Source organism: Zea mays, chromosome 6 (genome assembly GCF_902167145.1).
Source record: "Zea mays cultivar B73 chromosome 6, Zm-B73-REFERENCE-NAM-5.0, whole genome shotgun sequence".
In the NCBI taxonomy this organism is placed as follows: Eukaryota; Viridiplantae; Streptophyta; class Magnoliopsida; order Poales; family Poaceae; genus Zea; species Zea mays.
Window position 1 is genome coordinate 124,071,954 of NC_050101.1, and position 17,895 is coordinate 124,089,848.

The 17,895-nt window shown below is 44.0% G+C and overlaps 1 protein-coding gene across 4 annotated transcripts; it reads left to right on the forward strand.

Moving 5' to 3' along the window:
• The first annotated feature begins 4,922 nt into the window (after window positions 1-4,922).
• On the forward strand, window positions 4,923-17,625 carry LOC103629938 (probable glucomannan 4-beta-mannosyltransferase 3). 4 transcript variants are annotated; one of them, XR_004850286.1, is made up of 9 exons: window positions 4,923-5,596; window positions 5,698-5,796; window positions 8,800-9,052; window positions 10,077-10,187; window positions 10,266-10,402; window positions 10,690-10,803; window positions 11,011-11,210; window positions 11,289-12,105; window positions 12,606-17,625. XR_004850286.1 is itself a non-coding variant. In XM_008651041.4 (9 exons), exons 1-9 carry the CDS (start codon window positions 5,222-5,224, stop codon window positions 11,728-11,730), a joined length of 1,611 nt encoding a protein of 536 aa, XP_008649263.1. In that variant the 5' UTR covers window positions 4,924-5,221; the 3' UTR covers window positions 11,731-12,370. The 4 variants fall into 4 exon arrangements, 3 of the variants coding, with proteins under 3 accessions (XP_020395052.1, XP_008649263.1, XP_008649262.1); XM_008651041.4 differs by lacking the exon at window positions 12,606-17,625 and having other exon boundaries at window positions 4,924-5,596; window positions 11,289-11,462; window positions 11,583-12,370; XM_008651040.4 differs by lacking the exon at window positions 12,606-17,625 and having other exon boundaries at window positions 4,929-5,596; window positions 11,289-11,474; window positions 11,583-12,370.
• Window positions 17,626-17,895: the final 270 nt, after the last annotated feature.

Consider the following 17,895-nt stretch of genomic DNA (forward strand, 5'->3'; position numbering starts at 1 on the left):
GTTCTTCTAGTCACAATATCCAAAAATACTAGTACTTCTTAACATCTAAGATCATTTTATATGCTGATTGTTTCTGGAGTGACTTGCTCCTCTAGTATTCATAGGCACTTCTTGAGTTGAGACACATTAAACACACCGTGCACATCCGACATTTCTTGGGGTAACTGTAACTTGTAGGCCAATGCTTCTACTTTCTTGGCAATCGTAAAAGGACCAATGTAACATGGTGCCAACTTCCCATGCACTTGGAATCTGTGTGTGCCACGGATTATGGAGACTTTGAGGTACACAAGATCCCCAACATTAAAGCTTAAGGCACATATTCTCTTATCATATAGCTCTTCTAACGTGATTGGGCTGCTCTTAGATTCTCTCTTATATTCGCTACCTTGTCTTCTGTTGCTGCAATGAAGTCTAGGCCTTTGATAATGTAGCCACCCACTTCAAACCACATGAGAGGGGTGTGGTCGTTCCTTCCAAAGAGAGCTTCATATGGTGACATTTTCAAGCTCGATTAGGAGTTATTATTGAAAGATAACTCAACATATGACATACCATCTTTCCAATCTTTGCCATACGTAATGACACATGCTCTCAGCATGTCCTCAAGAATTTGATTAATTTTATTCAGTCTAGCCATTAGTCTAAGGATGATAAGCTGGAAAAAAAATCTAACTTTGTAACAAGTGCTCCATGTAACTTTTTCTAGAACCTTGATGTGAATTGGGTGCCTCGATCTGACACAATTCTCCTAGGTACACCGTGTAACTTCACAATATGATCGATGTATAACTTGGCCAACTTGTCACATAGTACGCACTAGAATGAAGTGTGCCACTTTAGTGAGTTGGTCAACAATTACCCAAATTGGATTGTTGCCATTCCTAGTTCGTTGTAGGCCAATGATGAAAAAGGACTTAGAGAGTGCTGCCCTTGGAGCACCGGACAGTGTCTGGTGTGCACTGGACACTGTCCGGTGCACTACGCCCACGCGCAACGAACTAGTCACTCTCGGGAATTCAATGGGCTCGCTCCGCTATATTCACCGGACTATCTGGTGTGCCACCGAACTTTCCGGTGAGCCAACGGAGCAACGGCTCCCTACGCGCCAACGGTCGACTGCAAAAGGAACAGCGATAAACAGTGCCGTGCAGAAGGCAGAGCGTAGAAGTCAGAGGTCACTAGACATGTCCGGTGCCGCTTGAAGACAGAAGACGCCAACGGTAAACTGCTCCAAACCCTAACGGATAGCTGACGTGGCGCGCGCACTGGACAATGAACAGTGCAGTGTCCGGTGCACCACCGGACTGTTCGGTGCGCCCATCGATAGCAAAAACAACCAACGGCTAGAAAGTGGTTGGGGCTATAAATACCCCCAACCACCTCATTAAAAGCCATCCAAGCATTCTAAACTTCCCATACAATACAAGAGCAAAGCCAACCACTCAAAGACACATTCAAAGCATTCAATCCACTCCAAGTTTCCAAAATCAATTCTAGTACTTAGAGACTTGAGAGAGGGTCACTTGTGTTCATTTGTGCTCTTGTCGCTTGGATTGCCTTTCTTCCTTCCTCATTCTTATTCTTAAGTGCTTTGTAAAGCTAGCAAGAGACACCTAAGTGTGTGGTGATCCTTGTGGGGTCTTAGTGACCCATGTGATTAAGGAAAAGGCTCACTCGGTCTAAGTGACCGTTTGAGAGAGAGGGAAAGGGTTGAAATAGACCCGGCCTTTGTGGCCTCCTCAACGGGGATTAGGTTCTTTGGAACCGAACCTCGGTAAAACAAATCACCGTGTCCACTTGTGTTGATTTCCATTTGATTTGTTTTGCCCTCTTTCCTCTCTCTAAAGTTTCCTTGCCAATATTGATTTGAGTTTGCTCCCAAACATCATCTGCATCATTTGAGCAACTCGTGGCAAGAGAAACAATCTTCCGCCTCGGATTTAATTCTAACGCTAGCCCTGGCATATGTGTGTGTTTAAGTTTATAAATTTCAGGTTTTGCCTATTCACCCCCCTTCTAGGCGACTTACACCTAGGGTTAGCTATGCCTGTATGGTCCACTTCCCCTTATGGTTGTCCAATGCCTCGATTCGATGCTTGTTGAACCCTGCTCTTGCTTTGTTTATTCACGATCTTCATCTCTGTCTTGGTTCCATCTTGTGCCTTGGACTCTTGCATATTCTTATAGGTACTCAATGAGTCTTATTATGTCTTGCTAGAGGTGTTGATCATATAGATAACCCCTTTGCCTTTGCACAAGTCCACTTTTCATCCTTTGAACTATAACAAAAGACACTAGCAATTTTTTTGGTACAAATGGTTATGTTGATCATAGAATACCAAAGCCTTATTACAAATGGGCTTTGGTCCATTTTCCTTATAGTGTTCGCCATCGTGCGCCATAGGAAACAAGGCCCACAACATTTTTGTCAAAAGCTTGATAGCGAGGATGTTAGAGAACCATTCAAGAGAGGCCATCTCATAGATCCACATACACATGGGGATGGCTTGGATGATATCCATGTAGTCACCTAACTAGGAGCTTGACTTTGTGAGGGGCTCTAACGAGCACTAGGGGGAAGCATGACCTTCTCGATACCTAGTATAAATACCAATCGTTCACTAGAGTTTGCATCTTTATCTTAATTGATCACCCATATTTATATTATATAACTTAGTTGTTGGATTGCTTTCCTAGCTTAGTTTGATAGGTAGTTGATAGGATTGAACCCTATGTTGCATAACCCTTTTGTGATAGACATAACAACACATCCAACAAACCTTAGTTGCACATCTAGCTAGTTTATTTGTTGTATAAGTTTTGACTATGTGAAAAATAGAGACCTTGGTTTAAGAGATAGATTTTAGAATTGCCTAATTCAACATAGGCGTCATGGTCCCTACTAGCTTTGTCTAGATCTCTTGGACCCCTCTTTTTTATGCTTGGAGATTTGTTTAAAATCAAGAGATTTAGTGGCTGAAAGCAATAGTGAAAAACCAAACCCTTGAGCACTTATAGATTTTGTCAACCATTCATGAAAGATTTTATTACTCTTGGATGTGAAGCCTCCTAGATGGCTACGAGTCACTTGATGAGCTCTTGTGCTTATATGACCTACGAGAAAGTTTGTGAAAGCTTCAAATTTTCATGTACAAGAAAAGAAATCTAATAGCAAATCAAGAAAAAAGGTGGGAAAAGACCCAACTATGAAGCTTGATCCTTAGGTCGTTTGGAACTTTTTTAATGGAAAGAGTTGAACCTGAGGAAATAAATCCTCATGTTTTTACTTATTTCTTATTATATTGCTCTTTAGTACTTCCTTTGATTGTGCTTCCCCCTAGGTCTACTTTTTAGTTGTGCACGTTACCATGTTTGCTGGTCCAAGTTAGTGGCGGAGGACCTGTTATGACATAGTATGAGAGCTACCATACCTCGAAGACATGTGTGGTGCAATAGTTATTGTATAATGTTTTCTTTCAATATATTGATAGTTCAAATCTTGTTATCTATTTTCTCTCTCTCATCCATACCTCACTTTTATCTTATCCTTCACCGTTGCTCCATACCTCAGTTTTATGTTATCCTCCAACATTGGTCCAAATGGTTTTCAGGCTTACAAGAGGACACCTTCAACTCCAACCACGTAGTATGTTCAAATTTGGTTTGAGCTATAACTCTATAGGCATAGTTCAATAGTTCAATTTTTTAGGTATATATATATAAAGAGAGATAGAGAGAGAGTTTAAAGCTATGCAATTTTATGCGCAAGTTACGAACAAATGTATGTGGTCTACGTATTGCTCTAGTTCATTGCATCTAGTCCCTTCGTCCCAAAATATTTGTCACTATGGTATTCATGACGATCAAAGTTTCTCAAGTTTGACTAGATTTACAGGAAAGATTATCAATATTTGTATCTCCAAATAAGTTTATTAAGAAAATAGATTTAAAGATCTATCTAATGGTGCTAATTATCTACTATAAATATTAATATTTTGTTATATATATTTGGTCAAAGTTAAAAATCTTTGACTTCTCGAAAAGTGAAAACGACAATCATTTTAGTACGGAGGGAGTAGTTGTAAAAGAAATTCGAAAAAAAGTCTATTCCCACTTTGTTTATGTGATATTTTGGTCTTCTCGTCACCTTAGGAGCCTCTCGAGCGGAAGAAAAGGCCTCGTAGGCGGGCTATCTCCAGTAGCATTTCCTTTTTTAAATTCTACTGAATGAACAATGCAGTCTACTAGCTCCGCAGGAGTGTGGCAAAAGTGTTTTTTTCTGAACATAATGCGTAGTTTTGAAAAAATAACCAGTTCTGCTGTTTTAATTCAGAAACAAAACATTCTGGACTCGTCATCTTCTCGTGCACGTGCATGCGGGACGGAACGGATGCGTCCGGCTGAGCTGTTCTGTGCATCCTCCTTCCGTGCGCGACCCAAGGGGTACCACCGTAGGGGAGGTGTGTGTGGTGGTTGATTTATTTTCGCCGTATATCATTGTTGCTGGGCACCAGAAACACGACGAGGGAGCATCCAAAAACGGGGGCATCAAAAGCTCTGGCCCGTCCATCCATACCATTCGTGGCCGGCCGGCCGGCCGGTCGGGATGGGGGCGCGGCCGCGACGGCGACGTTTCGTCGGGCGGCAGCAGCAAGCCAACCACCACGAACGAACGAACACGTTCGCTCTTGGCATTTCCTCTCATCCCTTGGCCTTGGGTTGCTGTTGCTGATGGGCCAATGACTACAAAGCCTGCCATGCGTTGTGGTCTCGAGGAACTGCGGACGGAAGCGACACTGGGGCCGGCAAACAGACACTGGGCCCACGGGCGGTACCGATACGTGATACCGACCAACAAGGCAACAAGTAGGCCAAGGAGCGTGATGCTCGTAGCGCAAGAGGTAGTGAGCCACTAGCCCTCAACACTGAACTGTGGGGTCTGGTGCGCGTTGGCTAACATGTCGGAAATCAAAGCTGTGGTTAAGCCGGCGAATCAGAGCGATCATCTCGTGAGCTTCTTGTACTGCACCACCACTAGCCTCATCACTCATCTCATCAGTCATCACTCACCTCCCGCACCGAGCCACCGACGCGACCCAGGAAAAGCAACGACAACGTCTCCAAAAGCTGCAGGCTGCAGCTCCTGAGGGCCGCAGGCCGCACCGGAGAGGCCGAGAGGGCAGGCGGACGCGGACGCGCGTGCGGGAAGGCGTGAGCAATGGCCGGTACGGCGGCAATAGCCTCCTTAGCCGCGGTGGCGGGAGCATGGCTCGACCTTGACGGGTCGACGACCCTGCTTCCGCGCCGGTTGCTTCCGTCGTCAGGCGGCGAGGCGCTGCGGGCCGCGTGGGACGCGGCGCGCGCGGCGGCAGTGGCGCCGGCGCTGGCCGCCGCGTCGTGGGTCTGCCTGGCCCTGTCGGCCATGCTCCTCGCCGACGCCGTGTTCCTGGCCGCCGCCAGCCTTCTGCCCCGGCGGGCGCCGTGCCCCATTGCCGGCCCCACCGCCGAGGTGGACGGGGACGAGGAGGAGGCCGGCTGCAGCGTCGGCTACCCCATGGTGCTCGTCCAAATCCCCATGTACAACGAACGGGAGGTCCGTGTCCACTCTCTCAGTACATTGGCGGCGCCTCGGCACATCGGCACCAACGCAATGCAAATAATGCCGTACCGTTCCTTTCTTTTGTGTGCGCGCAGGTGTACAAGCTATCCATTGAAGCAGCATGCGGGATGTGGTGGCCGTCGGATAGGGTGATCGTACAGGTTCTCGACGATTCCACGGATCCGACGGTTAAGGTAAACTTCGAATCTTCTAGCCTTCAGTCATCGTTAGGTACGTTGCCAGCTGAAGTGATGAGTCAAATAGGTTTATTTTAAAAAAATCGTCTTTCAATAAATCATGTTCAAGAAAAAAAAACACTAATATTTGTGACATCAAACACATATTATTATATTAATTATAAAATACATTTTATAGCAAGCATATTTAAAAGTTAAAACATTAATGTTTGCATTATTCCCAACTATTTAACTACATTCAAATACTATAACATTAATGGAGGGGAGATGCACGTACCATCCACAGAGTCAGCATACTACGCACTCTACTATGCAAGAGTGCCGACACATCAGAGGTTTTGAGTAGAAACTTCTGAAAGAGTCTAAACCAGAAGACCTAAAGCCAAAAAGCTCCAAAACCACCAACAATAACGACTCAGACGATGATGCCGGGGCAAGTTCCTAAAGCCAATGCAAGCCATCATTTATATCATTGGTAGCCCCGACTCGTACGAGTCTAAGAGAAAAACAATAGTTGGAGATGAGGTACGTCTACTCTGTGTAGCCGGCCACACCAGAGTTCCTCCACTAGTCAAATGTGTCGATTACATTTGACAGATCTAATCACTCTGGTCATGTGCCACGGTTAGGGTGGTATCTTCTGATATTGAATCCAACAGTTGGCGACACACGACTCCACTGAGTCCTCATTGATGGTGGATGTAGTCTGAATATTCTCTTCGTCGAAACCTTCAGGAAGATGGGGCTATCGGAAATCATAGAAGTTGAGTCTTGTGCCATTTTACGACATTATCCCGGGCAAGTCCATGATTCCACTAGGGTAGATCACTCTGCTTGTTATATTTGGCACCAAGAAAAACTTCTGCATAGAATTTTTGCACTTCAAGGTGGAAAATTTTGACGCGACACATCATGCAATCATCGAAAGACCTAGGCTCACCAAGTTCATGGCAATCCCCTATTACGCATACCTAGTCCTTAAAATACCATATTCTAATGGGATGATCATGGTCAATGCCAACCTAAAGTAATCATACATCTGTGATATAGAAAGGTGAAGCCTAGTTTTGTTGCAGGTCATGCATGTAGGTAGAGTTTGATAGCCTAAAGGAGTCTCTCCGGCTGAGTCATCCAGAGGTAGGACGAGAGGAGGATCTTGAACCTCCACTGAAGAAGGCATCATTGCAGGCCGAGTCCAAGCTTACTAAGCAATTCTAGTTAGATCCCAATGACTCTTCCAAGACCACACACATCTGGGCCAGCATTTCATCATCGTCATCCGAGTCACTAACTCGGATCATTACTTTCTTCCTCTTCTTAGAGGAGGAAGGAGGATTGGTTTTCATTGTGAAAGATGGACCAACAGAAGCCCTTTCGGCTAATTGCTCTAGAAAATGGTTTGGTCTGGATTCTTCATAGTTTTTGGCGACCCATGCGGGTTCCTCCTACGGAGTACAATGCACACCAACATTTATATTGAAGTATGAGCTAGATAACTCGGAACACAAGATGAAGTGACAGAGTTCTGAGATATACCTTCGAGCGAGGGGCTGCCAGCGAATATGCCTCTACATAGCAACCCTCTACCAATTTTCGATGGAGCTAAATATTTGGGATAAGAGTACCTCTACCATATCAGACACGGGGGCTATTAAATATATGTACCAAGGGCACTCGAGAGCACTTCAACAAATAAGAGCCTGACAGGTGGGTTCGAGAATCGAGAACTCAGCAACGTTATCCAAGGACTCAACCCATATGTCAAAGAGATGCCAGACTCGTCCGAGAAAAATGAAGGCGCGTGATCTTATTAGATCAGTAAGGTCGATATCGATGTAAGGCCTTGTTCGGTTATTCCCAATACACATGGATTGGATGAGATTGGAAAAAATTCTTAAGAAGTTTGACTTGTTTGGGATTCAAACTCATCCAATCCCACCCAATCCACATGTATTGAGAGCTAACCGAACAAGCCCTAATAGGGTAGAATCCGGATGATAAGGGAAATCTGCATGTAAAGTTAGAACTAAAAGTTCTAGTTAGACTCGGTTAGGATGATACGTATACTTATCTAGTACGAGACCATATAACCTTCATGTAAGAGTCCCCTCTTTGGACTATAAAAGGAGGGATGAGGCGTACCAAGAAGACAGATTATCGGATCATAAGCAATAGCCACTGACATACAAGATGTAGGGTATTATCTCGCATAGAGAGTCTACAACTATCTAAATCTTCGTGTCTACTATGCATTTACCTTTAGTTCTCAATCTCGTGATGCACCCCATAAATTCAGTGCGGAATAAGCTCAGTAGCTATCATCCTTAGGAGCTGATAGTAGCAGCTAGTAGCGGCAACATATTCTGTTTTTGTTGTGAAGGACCAAGACACCAAAGAGAATCCGAAACTGACATATACTAAGTGGCTTTAAGATCCAAACAACAATCTATAAAATATGCATCAGAATACCATGGGCACATGTCAATCATGTGTTAGCACACTATCACTTATCACACATGGACACATATCCACCATGTATTTGCATACTATCTAGAAAAATCAGAACAACTTCTTTATGAGCGAGTACGTTAGAGGATGGTGTGTAACTGCATATAGCTACAAAAGGTGCACATAGCTACATCGGATACAAATAGAGGTGACAATAAGCTCTAAATTTTACACTATAAAATTTAAAAATCAGATCGAATTAGGATCAATCTCTCTTCTTTCATTTTTAAACTAAAATAAATTTAGGGCCCTAACGAATTATGAAGAAACATTTGGATCACCATCCATTACACAGATACAAGCCGACATGCAAACATTTCACTACACAGATTTCTACACCTTTTCAGTGCAACGTTGAAACATTTATGGTACTTGAATTAGTTACCTATTAAAATAAAAAAACAAGTACTGCGCACATTAGGCGAGCTAACATTACTGATTTTTTCTGTTGCGCTCCTCAAAGTTATATCTCATATTTAATGCTCTGAATAGGATTTGGTGGAGCTTGAATGCAAGTTTTGGGCTAACAATGGAAAGAACGTAAAATATGAGGTGAGGAACAATCGGACAGGCTACAAGGCGGGTGCGCTGAAACAAGGGATGCTCTACGAGTATGTTCAACAGTGTGATTTTGTCGCTGTGTTTGATGCTGATTTCCAACCAGAACCTGACTTCCTCGTGAGGACCGTCCCATATCTTGTTCATAATCCACGAATTGCTCTTGTTCAAGCACGGTGGGAATTTGGTAAGCATGAAAACGCTCAACTACCTGGCCACGACCCACGAGTTCATTTGATTAGGAACTTAGGACATGCTTGTGGCTGTCATGCCGTTACACTAATTTTAAGTTTAGCGAAAGAGGCTTTAGCGTAATGATTAAGGTTTCCAAGTAGCATCTACAAGTCCCGGGTTCGATTCCCCTCGGGCGAATTTTGGGGTTTTTTAAATATTCCCTCGTTGTGTCCCGCCTGTTCTTGGGTTACGTCTTGCACGCCATCCTTCGGTTGAGCTATTGCAGAGTGGACGGTGATGGCCCGCTAGTGATAGAGGGTCAGGGTTCTCGGTGATTTTATCAACCACGACCATGTTTCGATCTCTTCTTAATATAATATTGAGAGGACGATTTTTTCCTCTTCGGCCGAGTTTTTTTACTCTAATTTTAAGTTCTGATATATAAATGTAGTTTTTAAAGAATTTCTCGCAAGTTTGTCATATTAAATTCTAGTTTATTAAATCAGCAGCTGCCTCTATTGTAAACTGGTTTAAGACAAATAGCTAATCAGCTACCAAAATATTTGAAAACGGGTCCACAAAATGAAATTATAATCTTTAGCGATGTAGTGGTTATTGAATATGTTTTTCTACTTTTTTTAATATAACAGTTAGCCAAAAGAATCCTTTTTGAGGCTGTTAGATTTGTTTACTTGAATTTGCAATAATTCTTATTTCTGTTATACTACAGTGCAGTATATTGCACCAAAAGTCCAAACCAACTATGAATTGCCTCTTATTATGTCCTTCGTTGACCATGCTGTTGCATTTATTTGCTTAGTTTTAGCAGTCAGCATAAGCACATGTATAACTGCCGTGTAGCTTATCAGTTATCACCAATATTTTACCTATGGTTACAATTACAGCACGGGAAAAACACATGATGATTAAACAGAAGTTTTGTCCCTTTTATGTGCTGGGTAGGCTTATCTGTCTGATGCATCGCTTGTTACAATTGACAGGAACTTGCTGACTGGCATTTCGGGACGGTTTTGCAGTTAATCCCAAAGAATTCCTGATGACAAGGATACAAAAGATGACATTAGATTATCACTTCAAAGTAGAGCAGGAAGCAGGTTCATCCACCTTTGGCTTCTTTGGTTTTAACGGTATAATGGAAAATTCTCAGTGTCAGTCAGAATTCAATCATTAGTCATTTTTTGTGGGCCTAACCTTTTTAAGTTCAGGAACTGCTGGTGTCTGGAGAACTTCTTCTATCAAGGAAGCTGGGGGCTGGGAGGATCGAACCACTGTGGAAGACATGGATTTAGCAGTCAGAGCAGGTCTGAAAGGATGGAAATTCATCTATGTTGGGGATGTTAAGGTAACAAACAGTACTAGTATAATGTATTCATATGATTCAGTTTTCTAGTTTACTTACACCATTTTTTTCTGCAATTCTGCTTTAAAATTGTCCTTAAAGTATACAATAGGAGAGGGAAATATAGTCAGGATATAGCATGATAAAATGGTGAATAGGATTACTGTACATATTGTACTGAAGAGATGTCAAAGCTCTGTCAACATTTTTCCCATATGATATGTAGTCCTACAGCCAGTAGTCATATTTATAATGTGATGTCAACTTACTATTGTTTGTTGGAACCATAGGTAAAAAGTGAACTGCCAAGCAATCTGAAGGCATATCGCCGCCAACAACATCGGTGGACATGTGGGGCAGCAAATTTATTCCGGAAGATGGGAGCGGAAATTATTCTGACTAAGGTAATTCTTCGCTACAATCTAGCGGCCATAGTATGCGTTTAGAGATGAAGTGGTTTAGTATCAATTCTCCAGAAAAAAGAGAGGGAAAACATGAGTATCAACTGTAGAGCCTCTCAAGATTTGCCCATTCCATTGCAGCATTGTTGTTTGTTTCTTTAGCAATATCTATCTATCTATCTATCTGATGTCCTCTAAATCTTTGAGCAGGAGGTGTCGCTGTGGAGGAAGCTGTATCTGATCTACAGCTTCTTTTTCATTAGGAAGGTTGTCGCCCATGTGGTACCTTTCATGCTCTACTGCGTAATAATTCCTTTGTCTGTGCTGATTCCTGAGGTCACTGTCCCTGTATGGGGGGTGGTTTACATCCCAACAACAATAACACTTCTTTACGCCATCAGAAATCCAAGGTTTGGATCTTCAACAGCTCTCGTATCGTATCTAGGATGTTGAAAATGTTTCTAACAACTGGTGTTTTGGTTGATTAGTTCTATCCACTTCATACCATTCTGGATCCTTTTTGAGAACGTGATGTCTTTTCACCGAACGAAGGCGACATTCATCGGCTTGCTCGAGCTCGGGAATGTAAACGAGTGGGTTGTCACGGAGAAGCTTGGTAGAACCAAGCCTGTGCCACAAATGCTTGAAAAGCCTCGCTGCAGGTTTTGGGACAGGTGGCCTGCTGGGCGTTTTGTTTCCCCATTGTTCCTAAGAAACTTTCATCAAGTTTTAGCTGCTGGAGCTGACTCTAATGCGTGCACCTGTTTGCATGCTCCTTGCAGGTGCACCATATCAGAGATTTTAGTTGCCATCTTCCTCTTCTTCTGTGCCACATACAACTTGGTTTTAGGAGACGACTTCTATTTCGTTTACATATATTTACAGGAAATAGCATTTCTTATTGTTGGCACCGGTTTCTGCGGTACATAACAGCTAGGAGTAGGACTGGTCCGACAGAAAAAATTGCTCAAGTTAGGTCATGAACTTCGATCACCTCCTAGGTTGCTTCTACAGCTGAGAGGTTCTCAATGCGGGGTCACGTAGCTCACCATTCACAGTAAAGGATGCGTAGCGAGCTGTTTATTAGGAGCTAGCTTGGTCGTCATTTTCATGTTTAAGTTATTGTAATCTTTGTGCTGTTGAGTATGAGATCTGGCACCTGGACGGTCCGCACCCCCAAACGGTCTGCGAGCAGGTTAATTCGAGCTAAAGTCTTGATCTCTTGCAGGGTTATCCTAATATCTCATGAGATTTTGTTGGATTCCATTTATGAACGGGTTAAAACCTCCCTCTCTATATAAAGAGGTATGGCCGATTAACTTTGTTTATTCTTAATCTTTCTATTCTGAATTCAATTAACGACGAGATTTAGTATCCTTTCTTGTACTTTCATAACTCGTGAAATGCCGAGTAGGCACGAATTCCCCCAATTTGCGACCTACCATAGGATTTGTTATGTAAATAGGTATATGTTCTTTTCCATTATGAATCGCGATTGTATGGCCAACCATTGCGGGTAGAATGCTAGATGCCCGGGACCACGTTACTATTATTTCTTTCTCCTCCTTCATATTGACCTTTTCGATTTTTGCCAATAAATGACGAGCTACAAAAGGATTCGTTTTTTATCGATCTTCCAAATCAGTTTTACTCTATTTCCTTATGCATTAGATCTAGTAGTAGTTTTATCCACAGTTTAGCCTTATAGCCCTAATCTTCACCTCTCTTTGGCTCTGCATCGTCTAAAGACACTTTCGGTGGCCTATCGATCCTGAAGCAACTCTACAATTTCTCCTCCCAAATAGGGTCCCTTCCGAAAGGTGAGATCTAGGTTCTACACGAAGCCCTCTACACGCATAACGGACAGTCCACCGCGCGCCTACACGTAACACGTGGACGGTCCGTGCTGCTGCAGAGAGGACTCCAAGTAGGGGCGGACCCAAGAGGGCTCTAGGTGGACCATGGCACACCCTAAGCCAGGCCCACCAAAACCACACCTCGGCCACATTTGCTTGAGAATCCATACTCACCCACAACGTCGACACGACGCCAAACTCCCATGGAGGCACCATGACCAAACGAGCTCCCGCCCACGAGTGTGCCTCAGTGAAAGGGAAATGTGCCCTTGGGCCATTTCTATAAATGTTTTGGTGATTAGATGCCCAACACATATTGTTTTAGTTCATATGTGCTAAGTGGTTGAGAAGTGCAAATCAAGAATCAAGGTATGTTTCTAGCCCTAGTAAATTGTTTTTGATACTAACATATCTCTCTAAGTGCTAGGGACACTGCCAAGAAAAGTGGAAATGAATTGGAGAAGTTTTGGCTGAGTTCGGCCAAACCAGCACCAGCCTGTGGTGCACCGGACAGTGTCCGGTGCCCAGACTGGCCCAGGAACGAACTCGTCGCTCTCGGGAAAAAGCGAAGGCGCCACGGCTAAAAATCACCGGACTGTCCGGTGTGCACCGGACTGTCCGGTGAGTCAACGGCGCCCGCGGCCAACGGTCGGCAGCGCAATCAGCGGGCGACGCGTGGCCCGCGCCAACGGTCAGATGGTCACACCGGACTGTCCGGTGTGCACCGGACGGTGTCCGGTGCGCCAACGGAACCGAAGGTCCAACAGTCGGGTGCGCCCGATAAGGAAGGAGATCGGGCACCAGACAACTACTGTTCATGTCCGGTGGTCCGGTGCACCACCCGACAGAAGGCAAGAATTGCCTTCCAATTGGATCTCCAACGGCTTCTAGCTGCCTTGGGGCTATAAAAGGGACCCCTAGGCGCATGGAGCAGTACACCAAGCATTCTCTAAACATTCTAAGACGCCTAGACTTCGCCACCACGCACTCGGATCATCGTGTTAGAGATTTGAGCACTGTTTGAGTTGTAAACTCCCTGCGCCGTGTTTTGTGCTCACGCCTTGGCTTGTGTGCGTGTGTTTGCTGCGATTCTAGCTTTGTGTGTGTTGCTTTCCCTCCCTTACTCTTGTGCTTTTCTTGTGATCAAACATTGTAAGGGTGAGAGGCTCTAACTTGTGGAGATTCCTCGCAAACGGGAAAAGACTGCTAAGGAAGAAAACTGTGGTATTCAAAGTTGATCATTGGATCACTTGAGAGGGATTGAGTGCAATCCTTGACAGAAGGAGGTCACCACAACGTGGAGTAGGCATTGGCTGAACCACAGGATAAAAATCATTGTGTCTCGTGTCCCTATTCATTGTGATTGATTTTCTTGTAGAGTTCTAACTTTAGCAACTTGATTTTAATTGCACTAACACTAATAAACCAAGTTTGGGCTATTTAGTATTGAATTTTATAGGATCACCTATTCACCCCCCTTTAGGTGCTCTCAATTGGTATCAGAGCCGTACTCTTCATCTAAGGGACTAACCGCCCGAAGAGATGGATCCTAAGGGCAAGGGGATGGTGATCAACGACAAGGAGGAGTCCCTCTTCAACGAGCCAAGAGACGACAAGCCCACTGACTCATGCTCGAGTCACAAGGAAAGAGACGGGAAGAAGAAGAGGCGCATCAAAAAGATTATCTACTACGACAGCGATGCCTCATCTTCTTCACCATGGGATAACTACTCCCCGTCCAAAAATAAAACGGTTAATCAAAACTACTCCTTTGATTATTCCCGCATTCCTTACAATTCAAATGCTCATTTACTCTCTATTCCACTTGGAAAACCCCCACACTTCGATGGAGAGGATTACTCATTTTGGAGCCATAAAATGTGTAGTCACATATTTTCCCTCCATCCTAGCATTTGGGAAATTGTAGAAAATGGGATGCATTTTGATAGTACTGAGAACCCTATGTTTATCAATGAACAAATTCATAAAAATGCCCAAGCCACCACTGTTTTGCTAGCATCTCTATGCATGGATGAATATAACAAGGTCAGAGGCTTGGACAACACCAAACAGATATGGGACATCCTCAAAATTTCTCACAAGGGAAATGATGCCACCATGATCACTAAAATGGAACTGGTGGAATGTGAGCTGGGGAGATTCGCGATGATAAGGGGAGAAGAGCCAACACAGACATACAACAGGCTCAAAGCCCTTGTCAACAAAATTCGAAGCTACGGGAGCACAAGATGGACAGATCATGATGTTGTCCGACTCATGCTCAGGTCATTTATAGTTATCACTACAGGAAACACATAAATTTTCATGGACCGAATTATTTTCGTTGGCCGGCCCACGAAAATACGGATGTTATTTTCGTCGGCCTCGTGACCGACGAAAATGTGTCGTATTTTCGTGGGCCGGGGAATATTTTCGTGGGCAGGCCCACGAGAATAGGGAAGTTATTTTCGTCGGCCTCTGGACCAACGACAATGTGGCGTAGTTTCGTCGGCCTCAACCCGGCCGACGAAAATAAGTCATTGACCGACCACTATTTTCGTCGGCCTCACTGAGGCCGACGAAAATAGTGTCCCTAAATCGTCCATCCCGGCCTCAGCCCGCACCTTCTCGCTCGCGCCCCGCCTGCCCTAAATCGTCCCAATCCCGCCGCGCCGCCGCCGCACTCGCGCCCCGCCGTTCTCTCATGCAAGCTCGGCGAGCTCCGTCGCGCGCGCCCGCCGTTCTCTCGCGCCCCGTGGCCGCCGTTCTCTCACGCAAGCTCGGTGAGCTCCGTCGCGCGTGCCCGCCGTTCTCTCACGCAAGCTCGGCGAGCTCCGACGCGCGCGCCCGCCGTCCGTCCACGCCACCCTCGTTCCCCGCAGTGAGCCTCCCCGTCTCCCTTCTTCCACGCCTGTAAATCTTATTCGTGAGAACCCTAGGTACACAAAGATGACGCCCGAAGAAATCATCGGAAAATTCGTGAGCGGGCGCATGATGGTGAAAGAAGCACGATATGTGGATGATGCCTTGAATGGTCCACTTCCCGTCTACGAGTCGCAGCCCGTTGCCCTCAAAGCAACTAGCAGCAAGAAGGCGCTACCTAGCAAGGTAGCACAAGTGGAGGCTGCTGGACTCAATGAGGATGAGATGGCACTCATCATCAAACGATTCAAGACCGTCTTGAAGGGATGCAAGGAGTACCCCAACAAGAACAAGTCAAAGGAAAAATGCTCCTGCTTCAAATGCGGTAAGACTGGTCACTTTATTGCATAATGCCCCGATAACGATAATGACCAGGCACAAGAGAAGCATGTGAAGAGGGAAAAGAAAAAACTACAGGAAGGCCAAAGGCGAGGCGCACATCGGGAAGGAATGAGACTCCGACTGTTCCTCATCTGACTCTGAAGATGAAGGACTAGATGCCTCGGCCTTCAACAAATCTCCGCTCTTCCCCAACGAACGCCATACGTGCCTTATGGCTAAGGAGAAGAAGGTATGTATTCGAGACACTCCCAAATATACTTCTTCTAGTGATGAAGAATCGTCTAATGATGAAGTAGATTATACTAATTTGTTTAAGGGATTAGATAGAACTAAGGTAGACAAAATAAATGAATTAATTGATGCTCTTAATGAAAAGGATAGATTGCTAGAAAAGCAAGAAGATATTTTGTATGAAGAACATGATAAATTCATTAGTGCTCAAAAATCTCTTGCTCTAGAAGTCAAGAAAAATGTAATAATATCCTTTGAATTGTCTACCTGTCATGAATCTATCTCTAGTCTAAAGAATTTAAATGATGATTTGAATGTTAAGCTAGAGAAAGTTAATATAACTAGTTCATGTGTAGAGCATGTTGCTATTTGCAATAGATGTAAAGACTTTGATGTTGATGCTTGTAATGAACATGTTTCTACTATTGCTAAGTTAAATAATGATGTTGCAAGCCTTAATGCTCAACTTAAGACTTGCAAAGAAAGTTATGAAAAACTAAAATTTGCTAGGGATGCCTACACCATTGGTAGACACCCCTCAATTAAGTATGGACTTGGTTTCCGAACGGAAACCAAGAACTTAACAAGCCAAAGGACCTCCAGTCTCAACAAGGAGAAAGGAAAGGCTCCTTGGCTAGTAGTTTTCAAAAGAACCATGCCTATCTTTATGATAAGAAATTTACTAGTCATGCTCATAATGATAGGTGCTATGATAATATTGGTTCTCATATTGATGCATTTAATCTTCATGCTATGGTTGCATCTAACTCTACATATGCTTATGATAGAAAAAGGCCTAGGCGTAATCATGTTGTGTCTCATGTGTCTAGGAAAGCATGCACTGGTCCTACTACTGTTTACAATACATGTAATGCTTCTTTTGTACTCTCATGCAAAAATGCAAAAGTAGTTGCTAGAAAATTGGGATCTAAATGCAAGGGAGACAAGACTTGTATTTAGGTTCCAAAAGTTGTTGTAACTAACCTTGTAGGACCCAACAAGAGTTGGGTACCTAAAACCCAAGCTTAAATACCTTGCAGGTTTATGCATCCGGGGGCTCAAGCTGGATTATTGACAGCGGATGCACATGCACTAACCACATGACGGGGAAAAAGAAAATGTTCACCTCCTACGTCAAGAACAGGGATTCCCAATACACCATCATTTTTGGAGATGGGAATCAAGGCAAGGTTAAAGGATTGGGCAAGATAGCCATCACGACCGAGCACTCAGTATCAAATGTGTTTTTAGTATAGTCACTCGGGTATAATTTATTGTCTGTAAGTCAATTGTGTCATATGGGCTACAATTGTTTATTTACAAATATTGATGTATATGTCTTTAGAAGGAGTGATGGTTCATTAGCTTTTAAGGGTGTATTAGACGACAAGCTCTATTTAGTTGATTTCTTAAAGGAGAATGCCTATCTAGATGTATGCTTAATCGCTAAAACTAATATGGGCTGGCTTTGGTATCACCGTCTAGCACATGTTGGGATGAAGAACCTTCATAAACTCCTAAAGGGAGATCATGTGTTAGGACTAACCAATGTCTGTTTTGAGAAAGACAGACCTTGTGCAGCATGCTAGGCAGGAAAGCAGGTGGGAAGCACTCATCATAGCAAGAATGTGATGACAACTTCAAGACCACCGAAACTTCTACACATGGATCTCTTCGGACCTGTTGCCTATCTCAACATCGGGGGAAGTAAGTATGGTCTTGTTATAGTTGATGATTTTTCCCG